Genomic DNA, 27,015 nt, shown 5'->3' on the forward strand with positions numbered 1-27,015 from the left:
GGCAGATGCTATTATTGCCTCTTATTACGATGTGCAGCCAGACCCTTCTCCTGGCCGCACAGCTCAGGTGACTTCTTCCAGGGCCGCACAGGCCCACTTCCCAGGGCTGGATTTAGGAATAAGCGACGTAGGCACATGCCTTGGGCATCAAATTTATGAAAGTGCTCAAAACCTGGGACTCCCCTTGGCTGCTCTCTGCTTTTTAAGGGGTAGGGAATAAGGGAACCCTTTGCCTTAAATCCTCTGCTTATGGGCACCGTCATCTTAAATCCAGCCCTGCCACTTCTGCAGCCTACCCAGAATCTTCTGGTATTGGCCTGGAGACCTGGCAATTGCTTTAGAATTCCAGGCTAAATCTGGAGACTTCTCAAGTATGCCAATGAATGGCCTGCAGGAAACTGCTTCCCCGTGGGTTGCCATGCTCTAGCCACCAGCCCGCAACCTTATAGCCAGAAGCAGCCAGTGCTGATGTAGTTCTTCACCTAGCGCCTTTGGTGCAGCAGACACAATAGAGTTATTTTCTAAGAAGGCTGCACAGTACTAAAAAAAAAAAATATATATATATATTTAAGTCTTTATTTAAGAAACAAATCCAAGGACAAGAAAGCTAGGATAGTACTTTCAACACATTTTTATTCCAATTCAGGAATACCAAATAGTGTAAAAATACCTACAAGAATAAAAACAAAACCACAACACAACATAATATTGAGGAGTGGGGCACGTGGAGCTGTCACTCTTGCTGCTTGGCCCTCGAAGCTTCGGCATTGGCACGGAGGACGGCCCCAGGGCTTGGATATGGCCGTTGCTGAAACAGGGGACCAGCAGCTGTGGTGTCTGCGCCAGTCTTGGCCTCATTTCTCTTTGGTAGCCCTGTGGACCATGTGCCCCTGATAAAAGGACAAAATAAAAGACAAGTTAGGACATGCCATGGCACAAAGGTACATTTACCACTTCTCCCCATCCCTCCCCTTTCATTTCTTCCCCACCATCAAACCCTTCCTTCCCTTTGACCTCTACTCCTTCCCCGCCTCCATCCGTACTCTTCAACCTTCAATACTTGGGTTTCCAGCCTCCCCTTACAGCAACCACACTCCCACACTTCGGTGGCCTGGGAGAATGCAGGATGGACTCCAGCAGCCACCACACTCCCAACTCGTCTTTGGTGGCTGGTGGGAAAGGCTCTGTCAGCTGCTCAGCTCCAGTCTCCTCTTCAACAGTCAGCACAATAAGACACTGCAATCCCCTACCCTCGCATCATACCTGGTACAAGTCACAGCTTCCTGCCCCTCTTGACCCCATTTATCTCAATCAGATCAAAGGAAAAAAAGAAAAAAAGATACCCACATTCCCTACTCCCACTCTGATCACTGCTTCCCCCTTCCCAGAGTCTATTCAGAATGCCATAGTATTTAGCCAGCAGATGCAGATATGCTCTTACCTCCTTCCTAGTCCAAAGCCCCATTTCCACTGCTCTGCACTTCACCTTCAAAAGAATGGACCAATTCCCATTCAGAAACAAACCGGTCCATTCTTTGGCTGTAAACTAGCACTCACTACAGGCAGCAGCAGTGATAAGGATGCTTTGGAGAAAGCAGGCAGTAAGAGCATAACCCCATCTGCTGGCTGAGCACAGCATAGGCTGCAGGGAAGTGGTGGTCTGAGTGGGAGAAGGATGACTGTGGCCATTTCTTTCCTCTCTTGGGCTACCAGGGTAGGAGGCAGATGTCTGCGGGTGCCAGCAGCTTTTTTTTTTAATCCATTGGGTTGCCGGGGGACAGGTTAAGAGAGATTGGAATTCTTGGTGAGTGCAGGGCTGACCTGATTGATCCCTCCTCTTTCTGCAGGGATTTAGGAGCACCCAATTCGGCACCATGGATCTACATGAAAAACTGTTGTAATGTGGGACCAATCTGAATTAATATCACAATTACCTTAAACTTTTAGTGCTGAATTTCCTCCAAACCTGTTTTCAGCCCAAGCATGCATATAAATGGACAGATGGATAGACAGTCAATAGGCACTCTCACACTAGCAAAATGCTTCTAAGAGGACACACAACAGTTGCTCACTGAATGAAGCATTTCAGTAAGAGTGACAAGCTCTGTATCCTTGTACCAGGCCCCTGAAACCAGTGACCTAGAGGTGACAGGCTCTATATCTCTGTGCCAATCCCCTAAGCCCATCCAGTCCCCTGAAACCAGTGACCTTGAGGTAAAAGGCTCTGTATCCCTGGGCAATAAATTATGCATACACATCATGACAATCAAGTGAGAGACATACCGTGGAGCATCTGAATAAGCACTCGGGTCCATGGGATCCAGTTCTTCATCTTTTCTGCTCCCTGCAAGCAATATTTTTTAAAGAAAATATTTTAATTTCACTTTCACCCCCAATATTAACATTCCCAGCCTGCAATGCCTCTAGCTCAGCCCAACAAGTTACTGACTCTCCTAGCTTGCTCACACTGTTTTCCACCGACACGTACCTTTCTTCCCCTTTGGATATGGTGCTGCTTCCTCCCGCCGATGGATGCGCCTCTCTCTTACTTCCTCTCGCTGTGGCTTCTCATAGGACCGCTCCAGTCTCTCAGGCCTCTCCGGTCGCTCCAGTCTCTCGAGTCTTTCAGGCCTTTCCGGTCGCTCCAATCGCTCCAGTCTCTCGAATCTCTCAAGCCTTTCTGGTCGCTCGGGCCGCTCCGGCCGCTCCAGCCTCTCTGGTCGCTCCGGCCGCTCCAGCCTCTCTGGTCGCTCCGGTCGTTCAGGCCTCTCCGGTCGCTCAGGCCTCTCTGGTCGCTCAGGCCTCTCTGGTCGCTCCGGTCGCTCAGGCCTCTCCGGTCGCTCTGGTCGTTCAGGCCTCTCCGGTCGCTCTGGTCGTTCAGGCCTCTCCGGTCGCTCTGGCCTCTCCTCGAACTCTGCCAAAGACAGAAGTAGCAAGTGTCATCTCTAGAGTATCACAGAAGATCCACTCCTACAGTCCTAGTCCCTCTGTTTTACATAGTGGGAAACCACTTGGGACTTAAACATGCCAAATCCCCATCCTTAGTTTGACATCCCTTCCACCCACACACAAATAGGCCTACCCCGAATCCTTCCACTATCGGAGGACCAACATTGGGATTTGGCTTCCAGGCATTATGCTATGCAGATGATTTATAGATACACTAGCGGTACCCCACCACGCGTTGCAGTGGCAGAGTCAGGTTCTTTTCCCTCCCTCCCCCTTCCCCATTTCCCTCAGTCACTCATCCTCCTCCCCCTTGGTCACTCACCCCCCCCCTTCCCTCCCCTGTCCCCACTCCAACTCTCTCCCCTCACACTCACCTTTCCCCTCATTCTCCCTCCCCTGACACTCACCCCCCCTTCATTCTCCCTCCCCTCACTGTCACCTCCCCCCGCCTACTGCCTACCCTTCAGATCAGAAAACTTTTGTCTTTCTATTTCTGTGGGAACCCCCCCACCCAAAAAAAAACAAACCAACCCAATCCCAACCCTTTAAATCAAATAATAACCCCCCACCCAAGACCTGGGAAATTAAAATTGTTGGTGCTACATGTGGTCTGTCCCTGGGCGTCTGTGCAAGTTATGTAGCCAAATAGGGGAGTGCCTAACCAAATTTGCACTCCCAAATTTGTTTTGTAGTCTGGGGAGGGCTATTTTGTTGCGTTCCCGAGATCGTGCAAGTTTAGTGTATGTGTGAACCTCCCCCTTCCCCCAAAAAACAACCCTATGAGAAACGTTCTCTTAAACTAACCACCCCACACTCTCCTGCCCCCCCTCCCCCAGCCATGTGAAAAACAGTAGCCCCCCCCCCTGCCCCCCCAGAGTTGCCGAATGAATGAAACCTGCCCCCCTCGTGACCCCTCCCCAAGATGTTCGCAATAAATTCATTACCACCCCCCCCACCCTCCAGACCCCCCGAGACCTGATAAAAATGTCAGTCGGTGGAGCGGGCGTTCAGGAGCGGTCCGGGAGCGATGTATTAGCGTTGGTCCGTCGGCTGCGAGCACTGAAATGGGTTCAGATGGCCCTTTACCCTTACTATGTCAGTGGGGTGGAGCAATGGCAGCGGTAGGTCCTCTGACATAGTAAGGGCAAAGGGCCGCCGGCTGCCAGTCCTGAAAATGGCGCCGAGGGGCCCTCACCCTTACTATGTCACATGGGCTACTGCCACCATTGGTGTCCCCGAGTGGCATAGTAAGGGAAAGGGCCGTCGGCGCCATGTTGATTGCTGGCAGCCGACGGCCGTAGTGCAGGAGATGCATCCCGGACCGGTTCTGGCCCCCCGCTGGAGCCTCCCGGACTTCTGTCAGGTTTTGTGTGTGTTGTGAGGGCCTGGGAAGTAAATAAATTTGGCATGTGTGTGTGTGGGGGGAGGGGGGGTGAGGAGGGTGGTTTTGTGTGTCTTGGGAGGCTGTGGGAAGTAAATCAATTTGGCATGTGTGTGGGGGGTGTGAGGAGGGTGGTGAGTGTATTTTATCTGTAAAGGAAATAGTTATCTTCCGGCGAAAAAAGTGCGCAAATGTGTTAAAATGGAAGTGAAACGTGGACCTGGACTAGCGAAATGATTAGTGTAGCGTGTGTTAGTGTAAGGTGTAACAGATGGCGCTTACGTCCAGCAGATGTTGCTGTTTTCTCGAAAAAATCTTTAAACCTATTTTACCTGTCACAGGTGTGACATATCTGTAATGTAAGTACAGAAGAACCTTCCTGTATGCGAAATGAAGGTTGTGTCCAAATTTGAAAGCAATCGGTTCAGTGGTTTCTGAGATTAGCGATTTTGTCCAAACTATTTAACATTTTTATTTATATAGATTGTTCTTTTGACAAGATCAGGACTGATTCTGTGTGAACCATAAATGCCTGTCTGGGAGAATTTCAAACCTGCATGACTTATAAGAATTGCTATACTGGGTCATCAAGCCCAGGATCCTGTTTCCCACAGTGGCTAATCCAGGTCACAAGTACCTGGCAAGATCCCAAACAGTAGATGCTATAGATCCCATGTGCTTATGCCCAGGAATAAGGAGTAGCTTTCCCCAAGTATATCTGGTCAATAACAGTGTACAGATGCTTCCTCCATAAACCTCTCCAAACCTTTTTTTTTATATTTAAATCTGTTTATTGAAATTCAAAATATAATAACATTTACAAAGCCATATCTTAGAATTAACAAGAAAAGTTAACTTGCAAAATTAATAGTGACAATGAATATGGTTTCTGCTACTCCCTGCCACCTACATACAAATAATCATGTTCCAAGACAATATGAACATTCATTAACATATAAAACAACCACTCTTAACCTTCTACCCCCCCCCCCCCCCCCCCCAATCTCTTGTTTCCCCAAAACTTTTTTTAAACTGACACGCTAGCTGCCTTTACCACATTCTCTGGTATTCCAGAGCTTAACTGTGCACCGAGTGAAAAAATATTTTCTCCAATGTATTTTAAATGTGCTATTGGGTAACTTCATCAAAACTGCTTATCATTGAATGCCTCTAAAATAGAAATCTTGGTAATTATTAAGGCTAGTGGTATCTCACTGAATCTTCAGATAGTTTTAGATGGAAAGGTCTTGCCATTGATACCGGAGGCAAAGTTCTGGGGTCATTTTGGATTATTAGCTTAAATTTTGAGAGTCATATTGCTCAGACTTGTTCCTTCTTTGAAACTATTACTGGCTAGTCAACAATTGCAAACTGTGGTCCAGTCATTGGTATTAACTGCAGTGGACTATGCAAGCCCTTGTTTGTAGGGCTGTCTCTGAGTAGCCTTAGAGGAAAGCAGATGGTTCAGAATGCAGCCGATTTCTGAATGTGGGATGAGGGACCATGTGTCGCCAATTCACTTGAGGGTCCATTGGCTTCCAGCTTCTTTTAGATCTAGGTTTCACATCATATGTTGAGGGTCAGGGTAGGTCCCTAACTATCTCTCTGAAAAAGTGCACAGATATATTCCTGGCAGGCATTTAAGGTCAGAAACATAAGGTTTTTAATATGCACCCTCCATAAGAAAGTATTGGTCTCGGTTCTCTGGAACTCCCTATCAAAGACTTCAGAATAGAAAAACAATATTTGAAGTTAAGACAGCTCTAAAAAATGCAGTAGCTGGCTTACTTTATTTGACATTGATAGGTTTCATTTTTGGGATTCAAGTAAAGCATGACATAAGGGCAGAAAAATAACAGTTTCACTCTTATTTGTTTTAGGAGTTATTTTACATAATTGATGTATTGTTTTATTGTTATGCCCGTCGGTCGCAGACAGCTGCGACCACTAATGCTCACCTCTTTCTTTTCTGCCTTTTCATTTCCTGGAAGAGCGGCGACCTCCGTCAACCACCGCCGACCACCCTGGCATTCCCGGGACGGTGTGGGTGCTGCTGACTGCCATCTTGAATCAGGAGTTACCTAGTCGCGCGCACGCATGGGCCACCTTTGTACATGTCATGGCGGTAACCTCAGGGGTGTCCCCTCTGGATGACGTCATCTACCTGTGGTACTTAAGCTGGCTGGCCCTACGCTTCAACGAGTTAGCAAGGAGTTTCCTCGTTGCTGAATTCCGCTCCATTCTTGGACTTCCAGTTCCAGACTGTACACTTGGTGTGAGACGCTCAGGGTACCCGTTCCTCTGGGGCGCTTCCTAGTCTCCGGCCATCCGCTCCTCGGAGGGCCTTCTGCCTTGGACGTCTTAGATTCCGCTCCCCTGGATCTCTCCTGGAACTGTCTACTGTGAGTATGTTACTGCTACGAACTTCATTTATACCTGACCTCCTTGTGGGATCCTCTTCGGTGTACCTCGTGTCTCGGGCCACTACCGCTTCATCCCCAGTAGGAGTCACTCCGGTATACCCTGCACTGCAGGCCTTTACTACATCAACGCTACAGGATCCTCTCGGGGTTCCTGCACCTCAGACTACCATCTCTTCATTACTACTGAGACATCTCTTCGGCGTACCCCACTCTGTGGGCCTCTACCGGAACTACACGTACGAGCTACAGCTTCACTTCAGAGAGACTTCCTGGCTTACCCTGCTCTGCGGGCCACTACCAGATCTTCTCATCGGAGGTATCATCACAGGGGTATCCCCCTCTGCTCTGAACTGAACGCCTGCACCCCCTGCTCCGCGGGCTGTGCCTTTCTTCTTTATTAATAAAGACTCTATTCCACAGCTGTTTCTGATATGACTAAGACCACGCCTACCGACGGTGAGGCTCACAGGGCTCCTCCCTGTGGGTGGAGACATCTCTCACCTTGGCCCAGGGTTCACATTCTTACAAAGTTATAACATTTATGACGTATAACTTCATAATTTGTCTTATTATACTTTTTTTTGATTAATTGTTCATCACCTGAAGCAATGGGGCAGGCAATTAAGAAATATAAATATCACACACACCTCACCCTCAACCCCCAAACCCACCAAGCCCCAATGCTATCCAAGTGTACACCTCACCCTCTAACCTCCACCCCCCAATTCCGCTCACAAACAGCTCACCCTCCACAGCTTCACAAATACCTCACCTTCTGATCCCACACTCCATTCTCCACCCATCCCCTCCCACAGACCCAACTCACCTCCCACCCCCAAATACCTTAGCCTCCACCATTCCCTGACATCCCAAACTCACCTTTTAATTTCTTTGCTGCTTTGGTGATAATTGCATTGGGGTCATTAGGGGATAGCCAAGAGACCAGCTCAGTTTCCACATTCCAGTAATAAGGAAGCCCACTGCAGAACAGAGAAGATAGCCACGGGGGTTACTAATAAAGTTCAATAACTGCAATCTCCCCTGAGATTCTCTCTTTGCACGGTAGTCAAAGTCTGCAAGACAACCAAAATATGAACAGAGCATAAACGGCTAAAGACTGAGACCACAGGAGGGGAGATAGTTATAAGCCACAGGAAGCACCATCTCTTCTGTGGCACTCTTTTAATAAGAAAATGAACGCTGAAATGGGTGAGTGAAAGGAAAGGTCCATGAAGCTGAGAATCACACAAAACTGCAAGTGTTTTGTCAGAAACTGCGTAGAGCAGTATCAGGTCAATACCAAAAAGCATCTTACCAGATGGGGTCGAAGACCTTGTACCAGTTTGGGGGCAGATTCTCAATGCGGGTGCCCTCATAATCTATATGGTTGTCATCGTAGTCTTCGGCTATGATCTCTTCCTCGGGCTCTGAAGACCCCACACCAAGGGAGAAAATCCCCATAACACAGTCAGGCCATGGAAGAAAGTACAACACAACAGAACTGTGCTACAATCCAACACAGCAATACACACCTCAGCTGAACACACTGCAGTGCCTTGCACTGCCATTCCACAAAATCATCACAGTTCAACACAGTGCACTGCTTTGCACCCCAACATGCCACACTATGATATACACATTGGAATATAAAGCTGCAGTATGCCTCACTGCAACAGCACCTACACATCCCAACACAACAAAACATAACACAGCACCTACACTCCTCAATACTGCAACATAACACATCACTTGCTGCATTACAGCCCATCACGTACTATCCAGACTCCCACTCTCTACACATGGAGACCTACCAGCTTCCACATGTTTGAGGATCCCTCTCTTGGCCAGGCGGGCTTGGAGAGCCAGTGGAAGGGGCATGGTGAGCGGATTCTACAAGACAGAACAGAAAAGATCCAGAATGAAGGGTTACTACACTGTCCAAACAGCAAAACTGCCCAAAGTTATCAAATGACATTCAAAGGATATCTTGATGGTCCGGTTATGGCTTCTTTGTGGCTCCTGCCCAAGTTTTTGATTTGAGAGAGAAAAAGTTTCCAGTTAAAACCTTTTAGGCTGCAAAGACTCCAGAAAACTAACTATGTCCACTGACCTAAGCTGAAATTTGAGTCCCCGTCTCCATCATTGACAAAATAGTTACTATATATGAAATTCTAATACCCAACCAGAAAATATGTGTGGAGATGAGGAAAGAATTTTTTAGCTTACTTTCCAAAGAAAAAAAAAAAAAAAGAAAGCTTACAAGATTGCTGTGTGTTGGTCCCTAATTGTGTTTGGTATTCTTGCATATCCTGAAAAGTAGGCCCTTTAGTTTTTGGTGCAACTTCTTGACTGTGTTAGAAACTGGGAGGAAAGCAACACAGAGTTATGGTTCAGTTTGAAGAAAGGGGGGGGGGGGTTACTGGTGGAGTGCCACAGATACTGATTCTGGATCCAGTTTTGTTCACCATTTATAGAGGCAATATTGAAGAAGGGCTATTGGAAATGATTTGTCTTTTTTCAGATGATACTAAAATCTACAACAGCGTGAACATCCTAGAAAGCATAGAATAAATTTAACAAATCTAGGGGAATGGTCTACAGCAGTAGTTCTCAACTAGAGGTACTTGGAAGCCTGTCAAGGAGAACACAATCAGACCAGCACCACACAGGAGAAGGGAGCCTAAACTGAGGAAAGCAATCATCCAGCTTTGACACACAAAGTTGTAACCTTAAATGGGAGATCCCGGGCTCTCCATCAGCTGCCATGTTCTAACCTGGAGAATAAACTGGAGATATGCAGTATCGCTCAAACCTCTCATCGCTAGCACAAGAAGATCAGGAGAAACAATTAGCTGTGGATCTAAGCTTCCCATCACCACAGCTGTCTCCTCTTCCCCATCTTCTGTCACATGTTTGATCCTAATCGCTAGTTTGTTAGATCTCTGTTATTTAAAAATTATGTATTTCAAAATGTGTTATTTAATTATTCCCAAGTTCCTCATTTCCTGGTTCTCTGTAAGACACACGGGTTATGTCTTTTCAATGTTATATGTAAACCGAAGTGATTAGTAACATTGTTACCAGAACCTCGGTATATAAAAAAATGTTAAATAAATAAATAAATAAATCTTCCTATTGAATGGCCTTCCTGATTGGAAATTAAGCTTATATATGGATAGGTACCTGTTGCTTCTCCTGAGTCCCACTACCCCTGTGCTAGTGGTCGTTGCTTTGTTGCGGCTCTCTATTTGTTATAAGAGGCAGACTGAGACTAGGAAGATGGAAAGCAGAGAGGTGAGGCGAGCAAAGAATGGAGATAGAGGGCTGTGTTGTGGAGAGCCAACAGGGTGACATGGGAAGACAGATGAAGATAAAGGATAAAAAGACTAGTTGGTGGTGATGAGATTAATTAAGGGAGGAGAAAGCAAATTTGCTTACCATAAACAGTGTTTTTCATAGACAGCAGAATGAATTGGCCATTTCATGTAAGTGACATCATCTGGCAGTACTGGATAGATCTCTCTCTCTCTTAGCTAGTAAAGCTTTTGTTCTACTGAGCATGCGCCAGAATTCCTGCTCGGGCATTGTCTTGTGCACCCCTCATTCAATTTTAGAGCTAGCTAAATAGTCGACTCTCCATGTTGGAGGGGAGGGGTATTTAATATGGCTTATTCATCCTATTTATGAAACCCACCATTTATGGTAAGCAAACTTGCTTTTTCTATCAATAAGCAGGGTTGAATTAGCCATTACATGTAGAAAGTCCCAAGCTGAGGGTTGCAGCAGACCTCACCATGGAGAGTGGACTACTGGTTGAACAGGCTACATAAAACTGCTTATCTAAATGTACTGTCACTCTTGAGAGATCGTCCAAACAGTAATGGGATGCAAAGATTTGTATTGACAACCCTGTTGCAGCTTTACAGATGTCTTCACGTAGTACGGCTCATAGATAAGCAATTGATGCAGTCATGGCCCTAACTAGATGAGTCTTGTTTGTAATTTGAAGACCTGCTAGCCCAGCGGTTCTCAACCGGTGTGTTGCGACACACCAGTGTGTCGCCAAGAACACGCAGGTGTGTCACCACACTTCCCAGTCTCCCGCTGACCCAGCGAAATAGGTCCTCTGCCAGGGCTTAAAATGCTGATAGCCCAGGCGGAACACGGCAGGACCGCTGGAGTCAGCGGCACCAGCATGCTCTCTTCTTCCCACGTCCCAGAAGAGGAAGTGGTGAGCAGCAGCTGCGTGCGCGGGAAGAAGAAACCATGCTAGTGCGGGCAGCATTGGCCCGAAGAAAAGAAGAGAGGCGCGGCCTGAAGGATGAGCAGCGCAGCTCGGTGTAAAATGAGGAACAACATCAACCCTCGCCGCCGATGGGACTCCTTTCTCTACGAGGACTGAAAATGAAGGAAGTTGCTGCTGCCTTTAGGGTTGGGAGGAGGCTGCTGCCGCCGCTAGTTTGTGGGGGAGGGGGGAGGGAGGGGAAGAGTGAATAAATGAGCAAGCATGTGTATTTGAGATCCTGTGTGTGTGAGTGAGATAGCATGTATGTGAATGATTGAAAGCCTGTGTATGTGAAAGAGTATGTGTGTGTGTGATTGAGAGCCTCTGTGTAAATGAGAGAAAGATAGAGAGCATTTGTGTCTGTGTGTGATTGAGAGCTGGTTTAGGTGAGGGAGCATGTGAGTATGTGAATGAGAGCCTATGTGTAAATGAGAGAAAGAGAGAGAGCATGCTTGTAAGATGTGAATGAGAGTCTGTGTGTGAGAGAAAAAGACAGCATGTATGTGTGTGATTGAAAGCCTGTGTGTGTAAGCGTGAAAAGATAGCATGTGTGTAAATGTGTAATTAAGAGCCTATATAAGTGAGAGAGAAAAAGCATGAGTATATTTCTCGCCATGTGGTATTGAGACCAAACGCCAAGCAATAAAGGACACGGTGCAACGGCTACTCGACCTCGGTGCCATTGTTCCGGTTCCTCCCGAGGAGCTTCAGAGGGGTCGGTATTCCATTTATTTCGTGGTACCAAAAAAAGAAGGAACCTTCCGACCCATTCTCGATTTGAAAAGAGTCAACAGGTGCCTCTGGATCCCTCGGTTCTGCACGGAGACATAGCGGTCCGTTATTGCGTCGGTTCGTCGGGGGAGTTTCTGGCGTCTTTAGATTTCACGGAAGCATATCTACACATCGGGATACGGCCCGATCATCAGCGGTTTCTCAGATTCGCGGTGCTGGGTCAGCATTATCAGTTTCAGGCTCTGCCCTTTGGGCTTGCCACTGCTCCCAGGACGTTCACCATGATCATGGTGGTGGTGGCAGCTCAGTTACGCCGGGAAGGATTTTTAGTCCATCTGTACCTGGACAATTGGCTGATTCGCGCAAAGTCGGCATTGCTCTGCCAGGAGGCGATACATCGCGTTCTCCAGTTGTTGAGATCGCTGGGGTGGATAGTCAACGAATCCAAGAGCCGACTGGTACCTTCCCAGGAACTGGAGTTTTTGGGAGCTTTGTTCGATACCTGACAAGGAACAGTGTCCCTCACAGAGGAATGTATGTTAAAGCTTCAAGGTCAGGTTCGAGCCTTGTTATCCAAGCCAGTCCCGATGGTTTGGGATTACCTGCAGGTGCTAGGTTCCATGACTTCGACGTTGGAATTGGTTCCCTGGGCCTTCGCTCATATGCGACCCTTACAGTCCGCATTGCTTTCCTGATGGAATCCGGTCTCGGAGCAGTTTTATCTCCCTTTGCCCCCACCGGAGTCGGCTCGGTGCAGTCTGGATTGGTGGTTATCCCCGGTCAACTTGCAACGCAGAGTTCCGTTGGTGGTCCTGACCTGGACGGTAGTCACTACGGATGCCAGCTTATCTGGTTGGGGGGCGGTATGTCTGCGGAAGTCGGTGCAGGGGCAGTGGTCCCAGGAGGAAGCTTGCTGGTCCATCAACCATCTGGAGACCAGAGCAGTGAGACTGGCTCTGCAGGCATTCCTCCTGCTTCTCCGGGGCAAATCGGTCAGAGTGTTATCTGACAATGCGACCACGGTGGCCTATATCAATCATCAGGGGGGAACCAAGAGTCAACCAGTAGCAATGGAAGCTCGTCCCTTGATTTCATGGGCGGAATAGCATTTGGCCTGCATAGCGGCTTCTCACATTGCCGGAGTAGAGAATGTCCAGGCGGACTTCCTCAGTCGCCATCATCTAGACCCCGGCGAATGGGCGTTAGCAGACGGCGCCTTTCAGATCATTTGTGCCCAGTGGGGCACGCCCGCTATGGATCTCATGGCAATGTTCAAGAATGCGAAGGCTCCTCGGTTCTTTGCCCTTTGCTCGGGAGCAGAGGGCGTGGACGCGCTGGTTCTTCCATGGCCAACAGACGTTCTGCTTTATGTATTTCCGCCTTGGCCTCTCATCGCCGAATTCTTCGCAGAATAGAGCTGCATCCATCAGAGGTAGTTCTGATAGCTCCCAAGTGGCCGCGACTTCCTTGGTTTGTGGATCTAGTGAACCTAGCCATAGCGACTCCTTTACGGTTCCCGGACATTCTGAATCTGCTTCATCAGGGACCCGTCTATTTCAACCAGGTCAAGCACTTTTGTCTAGCAGCATGGCTTTTGAGAGGAAAAGGCTGAGTTCCCGGGAATACTCCGATGCTGTGGTAACTACCCTCTTGCAATCTTGTAAGGTTTCCAATTCCATTTTGTACGTGCGCGTTTGGAAGGTTTTTGAAGCCTGGTGTCTCGACAAGGGGGTTGTTTCCACACAAGCGTCCATGCCAGAAATCTTGAGTTTTCTTCAGGATGGTATGTCGAAGGGATTATCGTGTAGTTCTTTGCGTGTGCAGGTGGCAGCGCTAGGTTCTTTACGTGGCACTATTCAAGGTGTGTCCTTGGCAAGTCATCCTGATGTCTCTCGTTTTCTGTGAGGGGCGAAGCATTTGCGTCCGCCAGTGAGACAGCCTTGTCCCTCCTGGAATCTGAATTTGGTTCTGAAGGTTTTGTGTGGGGCACCTTTTGAACCGTTACGCAGAGCGACGTTGAAAGATCTTACATAGAAACATAGAAATGACGGCAGAAGAAGACCAAACGGCCCATCCAGTCTGCCCAGCAAGCTACGCACTTTATCCTTTTTTTTTTCTTTTTCTCTCTCCCACCTGTTACTATTGGCTTCCAGTACCCTCCAGCCCTAATTCCCCTCCACCCCACCACCAATGTAGAGAGCAGCGCCGGATCTGCATCCAAGTGAACATCCAGCTCAATTAGGGGTAGCAACCGCTGCAAACAAGCAGGCCACACCCCTGCCCCATACTCTTACCCACCCCTGTTTTTTTTGGAGATGGCAGACCTCCATCCTTCCGCTCCGTGAAGGTGGAACACCAACCACTGGCATCCCGCTCCGTGAATGCCTCTGTGGCTAATGCTGCTCCGTGCAGTGTTTTGCTTCCTCCTCTTTATTCACGTCCTCTAGACGTGATGGATCCACAGTGTTTACCCACGCCCCTTTGAAGTCCTTCACAGTTTTAGACTTCACCACTTCCTCCGGAAGGGGATTCCAGGCATCCACCACCCTTTCCGTGAAGAAATACTTCCTGACATTGATTCTTCGTCTTCCTCCCTGGAGCCTCAGCTCGTGACCTCTGGTTCTGCTGATTTTTTTCTGACTGAAAAGGTTTGTCGTTGTCTTTGGATCATTAAAGTTTTTCAAGTATCTGAAAGTCTGAATCATATCACCCCTGCTCCTCCTTTCCTCCAGGGAGTACATATTTAGATTCTTCAATCTCTCCTCGTATGTCATCCGATGAAGACCCTCCACCTTCCTAGTCGCCCTTCTCTGTACCGCTTCCATCTTGTCTTTGTCTCTTTGTAGTTACGGTCTCCAGAACTGAACACAGTACTCCAGGTGAGGCCTCACCAAGGACCTGTACAAGGGGATAATCACTTCCCTTTTCTTACTCGATATTCCTCTCTCTATGCAGCCCAGCATTCTTCTGGCTTTTACTATCGCCTTGTCTCATTGTTTCGCAGACTTCATATCATTAGACACTATCACCCCAAGGTCTCTCTCCTGCTCCGTGCACATCAGCCTTCCCCCCCCCCCCCCAATCGAATACAGTTCATTCGGATTTCCACTCCCCATATGCATGACTTTGCACTTCTTGGCATTGAATCTCAGCTGCCATATCTTCGACCACTCTTCCAGTTTCCTTAAATCCCGTCTCATTCTCTCCACTCCTTCCAGCGTGTCCACTCTGTTGCAGATCTTAGTGTCATCCGCAAAAAGACAAACCTTACCTTCTATCCCGTCCACAATGTCGCTCACAAAGATATTGAACAGGACCGGTCCCAACACCGATCCTTGCGGTACACCACTTAAAACCGCTCTCTCTTCAGAGAAAGTTCCATTTACCATCACACATTGTCTTCTGTCCGTCAACCAGTTTGCAATCCAGGTCACCACCTCGGCACTCACTCCTAAGCTTCTCGTTTAATTCACCAGTCTCCTGTGCGGAACCGTATCAAAAGCTTTGCTGAAATCCAAGTAGATGACATCGAGCGCTCTTCCTTGATCCAATTCCTTGGTTACCCAGTCAAAAAAGTCAATCAGATTTGTCTGACAGGATCTTCCCCTGGTGAATCCATGCTGCCTCTGGTCCATCAATTCTCCGGACTGTAGACAGTTCACTATTCTCTCTTTCAACAGTGACTCCATTACTTTTCCCACCACCGAAGTGAGGCTAACTGGTCTGTAGTTACCAGCCTCCTCTCTGTTCCCACTCTTGTGAAGCGGGACCACCACCGCTCTTCTCCAATCACTCGGCACCACTCCCGTTTCTAGGGATCTATTGAATAGGTCACACAGCGGACCTGCCAGCACATCTCTGAGCTCCCTCAGTATCCTTGGATGAATCCCATCAGGCCCCATGGCTTTGTTCACTTTTACCTTGAAGGTGGTGTTTTTGGTGGCTATTGCGTCAGCACGCCGGCTATCGGAACTTCAGGCTCTATCGTGTAGAGAGCCCTTTCTAAGAATCTCAGATTCAGGGGTGTCTCTTCGCACAGTACCCTCCTTCCTGCCTAAGGTGGTATCGTCTTTCCATTTGAATCAATCAGTAGAATTGCCAGCTTTTTCGGACCTGGATAGGTCAGACCCTTTTTATAAGGAATTGAAAAAGCTGGATGTTCGTAGGGCATTGTTACAATACCTAGAGCTTCCCAACGGATTCCGAGTTTCTGATCACCTGTTTGTTCTCTGGAATGGTCCCAGGAAGGGTAATTTGGCTTCAAAGATTACCAAAGCTCGGTGGCTAAAGGAGGCCATAAATTCTGCCTATTTGTTGACAGGGAAGTCCCTTCCATTGGGTATTTGGGCGCATTCGACTCGTTCACAGGCCACATCCTGGGCTGAATGTCTGCAGATTTCCCCAGAAGAAATTTGCAGGGCAGCTACATGGAAGTCCTTGCATACTTTCGCCAGGCATTATCGGTTGGATGTTAGGGCTCCGGGGAATGGTGGATTTGGAGAAGGTGTGCTCAGAGCGGGCCTCTCCAGATCCCATCCCAAGTAAGGTTAGCTCTGGTACATCCCAGGAGTCTGAACTGATCCAGGTATGTACAGGGAAAAGAAAATTCGTTCTTACCTGATAATTTTCGTTCCTGTAGTACCACGGATCAGTCCAGAGTCCCACCCATTTGTCCTTGAAGGGAATGGAGAGTCCGCACTGCTATTATTCTTTATTGTCAAATCTGTTGCTTTGTTTGTTTCTTGATTGAGCACGGGTTTTGTATCCATTTGGGGATTGATGAGCCGGTCTGCGGTTGTTAGATTACTGTATATAGTTCATGGGGGTGTTTTTCTGTTTTGGGCTGCTTTGACATTAAGTAATACTGCCAGACTGTAGGTGGCACTATCCTATATAAGGCAGAGTTTTCTTTGATAAACTTCTGTCTCCATCTGCTGGGGGGGGGGGGGGGGGGGGGGGAAAGGGGCAAAACCCAGGAGTCTGGACTGATCCGTGGTACTACAGGAACGAAAATTATCAGGTAAGAACCAATTTTCTTTTATATTTCATTACAGTGGTTTATGCTGTGAAACTAACAAATTAAAACCAAAACAAAGAAACATCTGTACCTTTATGCTGCTACAATAAAACTGATTACCTCACAAAAATAGTAATTAGCTGCTCCCTTAAAACTAATGAATGCGTATCATGAAGTTATCAGATTAAATTATTTTAATCAATTGTATATATCTACACATGATATTCCTTCAGGTGGAAGATATGTGTGAGAAAAAGCCAGAGAGGAAGATAGGAGGTATAAGGAAAGAGAGAGAGAGAGCAAGAGATAGGGAGGGAAAGCTGACAGTCAACAAAAAAGAGACGGAGGACTCAGAGGGGTCAATAGGGCAAAAGAAAGGGAAGTGAAAGAGTAGAAAATGAAGAGATGGAGAGTAAGAAATGGGAAGTAGAGAGAGACAAGAGAGGTAAAGTATAGAAAGTTGGAGAAGAAAGCTGAGAATAACAAAATTAAAGAAATATTTGAGACACAGATGAGAGAGAGATGGATGAAAGAAGACAAGTACAGCGTTACGTTTGCTGGTTGCGGCATTAGGTCGCGACCAGCAGTACTCACCCTCTTCAGCCACGTGGCTGGGTGCTGTCATGTCTTCTTGCTGTCAGTTCTCCTACGTGCGCGCACAACGTGCACCTGCTGAAAAAGGCCCCACTGTGTTTAAGCAAAAAAGGTGCCGGGAGATTACATCAGCACTGAGGATTTAAACCCCAGCTGAGCTTCCAGCCGGCACCTCAGCAACAGGTCACCTGCCTAGCCTGCAGAGGGCCTCGCCTCATCCAGCCTTGTCCAAGCCTCATTTCACCCTCCCATGTCCTGTTCTTGTTCTGCTCTGACTCTATGGTCTAGCCTTTGTTTTCGTAGTCTCATCTTGCCTTGCTTTGTCCTTGTCCCATCTGGCTCCTCCATGTCTTGTCTGTCTTGGTCTGATTTTCTGGTTCTGACCTCAGCCTCGGATCTTGACATCCCCTTGCTTGCCACCTGGACCTGACCTTAGCCTTCAATTTTGATGATGTCCTGTCTGCTGCCAGCCTTGACTCTTGGACTGTCTCTGGACTCTTGTCTTAGATCCCTTGGGCTACTTAAGTCCAGCTGACCACCAAATCGCAAGGGCTTAAGCTGCAGGGGAGGCGGCTGGTACTGGTGAAGCTCCAGCCTGGCTTCAAAGCACATTCTCCAGCTGCCGGCATAGGCCTTGTAAAATTGTCCATGAGGCAGCGTCAACTATATCGCAGAACTAAGGGCTCACGCCATTCCTTACCCACAGAAGGGAACAGAAAATGGAAAGAACCACCAAGAAACAAAAGTTAGAAGATGAAGAAGACAAAAGCAGAGAAGAAACAGAGGGGAAAACCATTTAGAATTAAGACAGAGAAAAAAGAAAAATAAATTTTTGCAAACCAGGGGGTACATGAGACATCTCAAAGACTTGAAAGGGGTATAGTAGTCATGAAAGGTTTCCTGGAGAAGCGCTAAGCGATGCACGGAACAGTGACCTGATAGAATTTCAAAATGTGTTTCTGAACACGGCTCTAAGAGGAGTGCATCCATACTGGTTTATACTTTGAGTAATGTCGCTATACCATTTTATAAATGCAATCAACAAACGCTGAAGACTAACACGCCAAGTTGCACAGCCTGGACTGTACATGTTTTCTGAAAGTACAGTGTTTAATCACAATTGAAGACAATCCACAGCGATAGCCCCTGAGGCAGCTCCATTTCGGAGCGAAATTTGGCCAGAATCGGGCTCTTTCTAATAAAGGCTGTTTTGCACCGATCACCCTTTGTTTCTTCGCGCAATAAATACTGTTAACCATTTTAAGCTAAAATTGGAATGACAATCTAGAAAAACAAATAATTAACAAAAATCTTGAATTTGAGTAGCAAAATTCTAAAAGAGTAGTACAAAATAGAAAAAGATGTTCTGATTTATTTATTTATTTAAATAATTTATATACCGGAGGTTCCTGTATAGTATACATATCACCCCGGTTTACAAAGAACAGTAACTATCGCTAAAAAATAGCGGTTTACATAGAACATAGAACATAAAAAAGAAGTTTTTACATTGAACAAATCTAAGTAAGCAAGTTTTTACATTGCATAAATTAATTGAAGTAAGCAAATAGTGTATGATATTTAACCGTTAATAAACAAGCAGTTAATAAATCAATGAATAACATGGAAAAATATGAAGTCAATATGAGTAAATGTATGTAGAATGTATGAAGTCAGCATGTGTAAATTTCTGATTGAAAGGAATAAAATAATAGATCTGAATAAATCGTTGTGGGCTTGAAAAGACTTTTCTTCGTGTTCTTGGCTCTAGGGGAAAGCTTGTTTGAACAGCCAAGTCTTAAGTTTCTTTTTAAATGTAGAGTGGCATGTTTCCAAACGAAGGTCTGGAGGGAGCGAGTTCCAAAGTGATGGGCCAGCTGTGGATAATGCACGTTTCCTCAAAATGGATTTCGCCGGTTGTGTGATTAGTCTGTTTTGATAGGCGCTTCTGGTTGGTTTCACGGATGTGTGTAATTGAATTTGAAATGTTAGGTTGAGAGGTGCAATGTTGTGTAAGGCCTTATGTATCATCATTAAAGATTTGAACTGGATCCTGTATTTAATCGGAAGCCAGTGGAGATGGTGGAGAATTGGGGTGATATGATCTCTTTTTTTGGCATTTGATAGAATTCTTGCAGAGGCGTTCAGGACCATCTGAAGTGGTTTGATGGTGCATGCTGGTAGGCCTAGGAGGAGGGAGTTACAGTAATCCAGCTTTGGGAGTATGATGGCTTGTAAGACCATGCGGAAGTCTCTGTAAAGGAGGAGAGGTTTGAGTTTCTTTAATGTTTGAAGTTTAAAGAAACATTCTTTTGTTGTGTTGTTGACAAATTTGTTGAGGCAGAGTTTGCTGTCTAAGATGACTCCCAGGTCTCTAACTTGTTGCGTGGTGGAGAGCCCTGCGGTGTCCGGATGTTGGTTAGTGGTAGAAAGTGGGGAGGGGGTATAGTTTTCCGGTGCTATGATGAGGATTTCAGTTTTGTTTTTGTTTAGAACCAAGTTGATGCTGGTGAGTAGATTGTTGATAGCTAACAGACATTTATTCCAGAAAGATATGGCTTTGTGTAGGGAATCTTCTATAGGGATGAGGATTTGAATATCATCCGCGTATAGGTAATGTCTTAGCTTAAGGTTAGTAAGAAGTTGACAGAGTGGGAGCAGATAAATATTGAAAAGGGTCGGGGAGAGGGATGATCCTTGTGGTACCCCCCTTTTGGATTCGATGGTGTGGGACTCTTTGTTATTTATCTTGACCTTGTATGATCTGTTCTCCAAAAACGATTTGAACCAGTTAAAAGCTACTCCTGTAATACCGATGTCTATTAGGCGTTGCAAGAGGCATGAGTGGTTAACAGTATCAAACGCTGATGAGAGATCCAGGAGAGCGAGGAGGCAAGGTTGGCCCTTTTCTAGGTTGAAAATGATAGTGTCTGATAATGATGTTAATAATGATTCGGTATTCATAGTCTTACGAAAGCCAAATTGGTTTGAGGTGAGGATATTGTTTTCGTCAAGATATTCTGTAAGTTGTTTGTTAACAACTTTCTCCATAACTTTGGCAATCAAAGGGAGGTTTGCTATGGGTCTAAAGTTAGCTGGGTCTGAGGTGGGTAAGTTGGGTTTTTTGAGGAGCGGCTTGAGCATGGCTAACTTGAGTTGGTTCGGGACATGTCCTTGGTTGAAAGAGCAGTTAATAATGTCTGCTAAAGGTTTGGCTATGGTGTTGGTGATAAGACTCAGTTTGTTGGATGGAATATGGTCTGATGGATGGGAGGATGGTTTTATCTTCTTGAGAATGTTCTCTATTTCTAGAGTGGATGTGAGCTCAAAAGTGTTGAGCACTGTTAGTGAAGTGTTGTGTTGATTGACATTTGGGTGCGATGGTTGTTGATCTGTTGGGAGTGGTGGTTGTTGAGTTGTTGAGAGTGGTGTTTGTTGAGCGGGTGAACTTGAAGATTGAGGGGTTAGGTTGATTACGTGTTTTGGATGTGTAGATGGTCCCTTGAGGGGGGCTAGGAGTGAGGTGATTTTGTTGTCGAAGAAATCTGCCAGTTCGTTTGCTTTATTGAGTGCTTGATCGTCTGGAATGATGGGTGCCGGGGGTTTTGTGAGGGTTGATACATAGGAGAAAAGAGCTCTTGAATCAAAAATGAGGTGGTGGATTTTTTTGGAGAAGAATAGTCTCTTTGTTGTGTTGATGTTGTTTCTGTAAGAGTTAAGGCATGATTTGTAAGTGAGGAGGGTGGTTGAAGATGGGTTTTTTCACATCAGAAAAAGATGTTCTGATGTGAGAGGATCTGGTGGTTATCACATCAGATGATCTAAAGATGGCCAAACAGTGTGAGAATGCAGCAGCAAAAAGCCAGAAGGATGCTTGGGGACATAAAAATAAAAGAAGTGAAAGTATCTTGTGAGACCTCATTTAGAGCACTACATTCAGTTCTGGAGCTCACACCTACAAAGGATATACATAAAATGGAGACTAGTCCTGAGGAAAGCTTTTAAATAATCAATCGTCTTCACTACAAAAAGTAATGGGGAGAGACTTAGGATCTTAAACTTGTATACCCTGGAAGGGGGTGGGGGGGATGGATATGATGGAAATTTTCAAGTACCTCCAAAGAATTAATACACAGGAGGCAGACCTGTTTCAAATTAAGGGAAGCTCAAGAATGAGAGGTCACAGGTCAAAGGTGAAAAATTTAAGAGAAATTTGAGGAAATATTTCTTATGGAAAGAGTGGCAGATCTGTGGAACAGTATCCCACTGGAAAAGCAAGACATCCACACTATGCAAATTAATCTGGTTTTTTGATCACATTGTGTAACTATATCATGAATATTCATTATGCAAAACCTGAAAGCCAGAGCTGTTTGTGGCATTCAAGGACAAAGTTCATCATCTCTTTGCTATAGTCACCAAACCCAAACACATCCAGGTCAGCCCAAAGTTGCACGGAGATGCGATTCAGACTTCCTGAAAATATATAGGAACTACAATTTGAAGGGGATTTTTGGTACAGATGGTTTAATCTTGTTAATGGTCAGAACATAATAGTGTCTGAGCAGGCCTCAGTGATGGGCCTTGGCACTAGGCCTTAGGGCCCAGCTCAGGGTAGTTTTTTGGCCCATGAAGGCCATCCAGGGCCCCAGAAGCCTTTTTTTTTTTTTTTTTGCAGTCCATTTTATTTGTGTTTATTTTGGAGGTTTTTTCCTTGGTGTTTTTTTTTTGTTTTCCAGTTGGCAAATGAACCAAGTAAAAACAAACAACCGCTCCCCCCCCTCAAAAAAAACCCAAAACAAAACAAAAAAAACCCAAAATAAAAACTTTTGGGGCTATGCATACCAATTTCCCCATTTTATCATAGTCTCCCTTTTTACAGTTAAATGTTATTGTGGTAGTTTTATTTATCATTCTCCCTCTAGTAATTATATCAAATTTGACTGCATCATGATTACTGCTGTTAAACAGTTTCACCACTATTGCCCTTTGCACGAGATCCTGTGCTCCAGTAAGAATCGATTTCTGGAGTCTTTTTGAGCCCCAGTAATGTTTAGAGGAATCAGGCTGCATTTCTTTATAATGCCATAAATGACTTTCATGGAGCAATGGTCCTGGAACTAAGAGAGGGAACTACCGGTATTTAAAAATTTGTTAATGTGGAAAAATGGATGGATCTGTGTTTTTCAGGCTTGTTCTCTGTAGAGAGCTTGCAAAGAACCCCAGCCACTACAACTTTTAACAGGGCAGAATTGCAAATCTGCAAAACTTTGGTTAGGCCTTGGATTCTAGAGATAAGAGCAGTGGGGGAGGGGGGGGGGACACATGTGCTGGGAGTAATAAAGCCATGAGAAACACAAAACACTGATTTAGCTTATTACTATAAAGCCATGGGAACTAACAAGAGACAAATAAGTAATAAAATGGAATAACTATTGTATTATTAATAAAACTAGATCTAGGTAAACGGTTATGGAAGAATACTGTAATTATTTTACTTCTGCAAGTTTTTTTTTAATTATTTAATTTATATTCCACCTTTCAGACACTTGAAAGCAGATTAAATTCAGGAACTGTAAGTATTCATATGGCTAGGTGGCACTGAAAATAAGATAATTCTGAGATGATGTTTACCCATCTCAGAATCAATATCAGATCAAAGTATTGATGACACCAGATATGAGTGTAGCTAACAAGCTAGCTTTTAACAGTCTATAGAAACTTTATTTATTTTATTATTTATTTATTTAAATTCTTTTAATATACCGATGCTCAAGACCAGGTCTTATCGTACCGGTTTACAATGAACTAGGGGGAAAAAACCAGTTAACAATGGAAGCAAGAAATTACATTATAACAGGGAATGTGGAACTTGGTTGTTAGAGAAAAGGATAGGTTAAACAATTTCTAACTGGAGAACAAAGCAAATAAGCAGAAACGTGAGTGTTTACATGGTAAGCATTATATACAAAATTACGTGGTGTGTAATATAAGGCAAGTTATATTAAAGTTATATTATATTATATTAAAGTGCAGTTACAAGTGCAGTTACAAGTGCAGTTAAAAGTGTACTTACAATAATGAGCAGATTTTATGGAAACTTGTGATCCATCTCCTTCAGAACATGGAACTCAGAAAAGGTTTGCAGCTTGCTTTTCCAGCTCTCTCTTACTGTGCTTTGTAATTAGAACTGCCTATCACATTTGCTGTAACATATTCCCATAGCTAGCAAGTTCCTTATAATAACATAAATTATTCTATGAAGAACATCTTGTGATATCCAAGATTGTAAACAGAGAAGGGGAATTTATAAACAGCTAGAAACTTAACCTCTCATGCATGTCCTGAGGAGATACTCACTCAGTTGATACTAGTATAATAAAATGGTGTTCCTTGTTTTATTGACCTTTTCAATTTCTGATAACATTTCCCACTCTGTCTCACCATTCTAATCGAGTGAATGTTGGTAAAACACCCACTGCTATACTCTTAAGTCATGCATGGAATTTCTATCATGAGAGATAGCAAAATACAGTTTGTTTCCTGCATCACTTATCTTACTTGACTCTGTGCCTCCCCCTCCACAATTCAATCTGTTCTGTCATATTGATATAATTTAAGCCCTGGTATCGCAGTGTCCCATTGGTTATCCTCTTTCCAGCAGGTCTCTGAGATGCCTTTTATGTCCATATCTTCATTTAGTGACATACACTCTAACTATCCGGATTTTTTTTTTTAAACTTCTAGAATTTGCATATAGACTCCTAAATATCTTCAGGTCAATATTCAAAATTCATTCAATGCTATTAAGCCGGATAAGCGGGAATTATGCGGCTAAGGAGCAGCCACTGAATACGCACTCACTTTCAGCATCCACCGCTTAGCTGTATAGTCCCTTATACAGCTAAAACGTTGGCCGCATAAGTTGTGAGCGGATCGGGGCAGAGTGAGTTAGCCGTACAATTTATACAGCTAACTGACGATATTCGGACTTAGTTGCATAAGTTGTATGGCTAAGCTAGACGTGCCATAGTGCAGGTTTAACCTTAGCCAGTTAGACTTATCCTGGCTAAGCACACAGTTATATACATATATTCAGTTTCAGAGCCGTGCCACTGAATATACATTGTAACTTAGCTGGATAAGTTCTAACCGGCTAAGTTACTTAACTGGCCAGTTTTCAATATTTACCCCATTTTTTTTTAATATAGTAACATAGTAAACACAGCAGATAAAGACCAAATGGTCCAGTCTGTCCAGCAAGTTGCTCATGGTAATAATTGTCACTCCATTCAGCTTACTCCGTGCCTTCTGGAAAGGATAGTAACTGCCTCTCCATGCAGGTTACCTCCATGCTCCCCTTTTTTCATTTCCAGCATCTAGTATTTAGGGATCCACATTATCTATCCCATGCCCTTTTGACGTCATTTACAGTTTTCTTCCTTACCATTTCTTCTGAGAGGGCATTCCAGGCATCCACCACCCTTTCCTTGAAGAAATATTTCCTGATGTTGTTTCTGAGTCATCACCCCTGGAGTTTCATTTCATGATCCCTAGTTCTACAGTTTCCTTTCCAAAAGAAAAGGTTTGAAGTTTGTGTTTCATTAATACCTTTTAGGTATCTGAAGGTCTATATCATATCTCCCATTCACCTCCTCTCTTCCACGGTATGCCTATTTAGATCCTTCAGCCTCTCCTTCTGACACAGACCCTCACGCCATGTTGGTTGCCTTTTTCACTTCTATCATGTCTCCATCTCTTTTGAGATATGGGCTCCAGAACTGAACAGAGTAGTCCAGATGAGGCCTCACCAAGGAACAGTGCAAGGGCATCATCACCTCCTTTTTCTTACTCGATATCTCTCTATATAGAGCCCACCATCCTTTTGGCTTTAGCTATTGCCTTATCACATTGTTTGCTGCCTTTAAAATCACAAGACACTATTTCCCCAAACTACCTCTCCCAGTTTATGCACATTAATCTTTTGCCTCCTCATTGCATACAGCTGTCTTGGATTACCACACTCCAGATGTATGACTCTGTATTTCTTAGCATTGAATCCCAGCTGACAAATCTTTGACCACTCTTCAAGCTTTCTAAATCACTTTTCATTCTCTCTACTCCTTCAAGTGTGTCCACTCTGTTGCAGATCTTAGTATCATCCACAAAACGACAAGCTTTACCTTCCATCCCTTCCACAATGTTGCTCACGAAGATATCGAACAGCTGGTCCCCATACTGATCCTTGAGGGATTCCATTTCATACCAGTCTCCTCAGATTAGGATCCATTTACCATTATACTCTATTCCTATTCCTACCACATTTTATTCTTATTGACAACCTGATTATTTTTAAGCAGTTGATTCAACTGTATCATTCACATTTGCCTGCTTTGCATTTAAAGCCAATTGAATTTCCCTAGCTTCTTACATATTCTCTCTAACAGGATGCTCTATTTATCCTGTCTTAACAGTATCTTTTGGAGATACTTCATTCTGACCTATGCATTCCTTAGTGACTGCTAGCTTTTACCTTATGCTTATTCGTTGTGTACGTCCTGAAAAGCAGTGTTGCTGGGGGAGGGGGGGGGGGGGGGGATGTCCCAAAGGTGGAGAACCATAGGCTTATACAATGCAGATTTGAAACAACTTTTGAAAAGGGCTTCCCAACCCTGACCTGGTGATCCCACAGCCAGCCAGGTTTTCAGGCTATTTACGATGAATATGGATAAGATAATTTTGCATATACTGGTTTCTCTAATGTATGCGTACATGTGCACATGTATGTGTATATATTCATCGTGGATAGCCTGATATTCCAACTAGATATGGGGGTCGCTAAAACAGATTTGAGAAGCCCTGCTTTAAAAACCTCATAGGTGTCAAATCCAGCTACCATAAGACTCAAAGCCAGCAGCCGGATTTCCAACTCGTATTCTGTTCCTTTTTTTTAGTGTTAATTTTCTGCAGTTTGATCAGAAACATTAAGGATGATAAACTCTCCCTCCCATCCCCTACTTAAATCTGCTCCCACTGGGTTACATGAAATAGAGGGCAGTGGAGCTCCAACTAGACCCAACTCCATCTTGGTTAATTAGAATAAATGTACATACATTAACCTTTTTTTCTTAACCCATATGTGTATAAATTCATCTTATACATATTCAATGCACATGGACAGATCATCACCAAGTTGAAGTCACCAGGTCGCTCCAGGTTATCAACAGCAGGCTCAACTACTTCTGGTTTTTATCCTTCTCCTTATTGCATGCTGGGGGTTGTAGTCCCAGTTTTTAGACACATAATTACTACTACTTAACATACTACATCCCCCGACATGCACTTGAAATTTTGGTTCATGTAAACATTGGCTCAGCCTCGTTGACTTGAGCTGAGGCGAATTAGTAACCTTGGTGACTACTACGTGCTAATAGCAAAAGGAAACGACTTGGCGCATCGCTTTCTCACCTGCGCTTCTTCTGTCCCAGTCCCACTGATCTCACTTCCGGAGGGAGACGCGGATATGCTTCTCCCCCCGCCCTACGAGACCGCCACCAAAATCCCCTCCCCCAGAACGGAAGTTGGAACTTTCCCAATAGACGTTCATTCGCTCCCCGTGCTCACGTGACGTTCA

At 45.0% G+C, this 27,015-nt stretch overlaps 1 protein-coding gene across 3 annotated transcripts; it reads right to left on the minus strand.

Moving 5' to 3' along the window:
- Positions 1-608: 608 nt before the first annotated feature.
- PQBP1 (polyglutamine binding protein 1) lies at positions 609-27,003 on the minus strand. 3 transcript variants are annotated; one of them, XM_029611249.1, is made up of 8 exons: positions 26,850-26,920; positions 17,382-17,459; positions 8,565-8,643; positions 8,069-8,180; positions 7,633-7,733; positions 2,489-2,914; positions 2,284-2,344; positions 609-890 (listed from the first exon to the last, which is right to left on the minus strand). In XM_029611249.1, the coding sequence occupies exons 3-8, from the start codon at positions 8,629-8,631 to the stop codon at positions 734-736; spliced, it is 924 nt and encodes a 307-aa protein (XP_029467109.1). In that variant the 5' UTR covers positions 8,632-8,643; positions 17,382-17,459; positions 26,850-26,920; the 3' UTR covers positions 609-733. The 3 variants fall into 3 exon arrangements, with proteins under 3 accessions (XP_029467109.1, XP_029467100.1, XP_029467118.1); XM_029611240.1 differs by lacking the exon at positions 17,382-17,459 and having other exon boundaries at positions 26,850-27,003; XM_029611258.1 differs by lacking the exons at positions 17,382-17,459; positions 26,850-26,920 and adding an exon at positions 26,571-26,620.
- Between the last annotated feature and the right edge of the window lie 12 nt (positions 27,004-27,015).

The sequence above is a fragment of the Rhinatrema bivittatum genome, chromosome 1, assembly GCF_901001135.1.
Source record: "Rhinatrema bivittatum chromosome 1, aRhiBiv1.1, whole genome shotgun sequence".
NCBI classification, from domain to species: Eukaryota; Metazoa; Chordata; class Amphibia; order Gymnophiona; family Rhinatrematidae; genus Rhinatrema; species Rhinatrema bivittatum.

Excerpts from the sequence above, each read along its gene's own strand:
- PQBP1 (XM_029611240.1), bottom strand. The coding sequence starts at position 8,631 with ATGCCCCTTCCACTGGCTCTCCAAGCCCGCCTGGCCAAGAGAGGGATC. Across the intron at positions 8,181-8,564 it reads CCTCAAACATGTGGAAGCTG|AGCCCGAGGAAGAGATCATA; the intron begins GTAGGTCTCCAT and ends TGGGGTCTTCAG. Across the intron at positions 2,915-7,632 it reads AGCAGCAAAGAAATTAAAAG|AGTTCGAGGAGAGGCCAGAG; the intron begins GTGAGTTTGGGA and ends TGTCTTTGGCAG.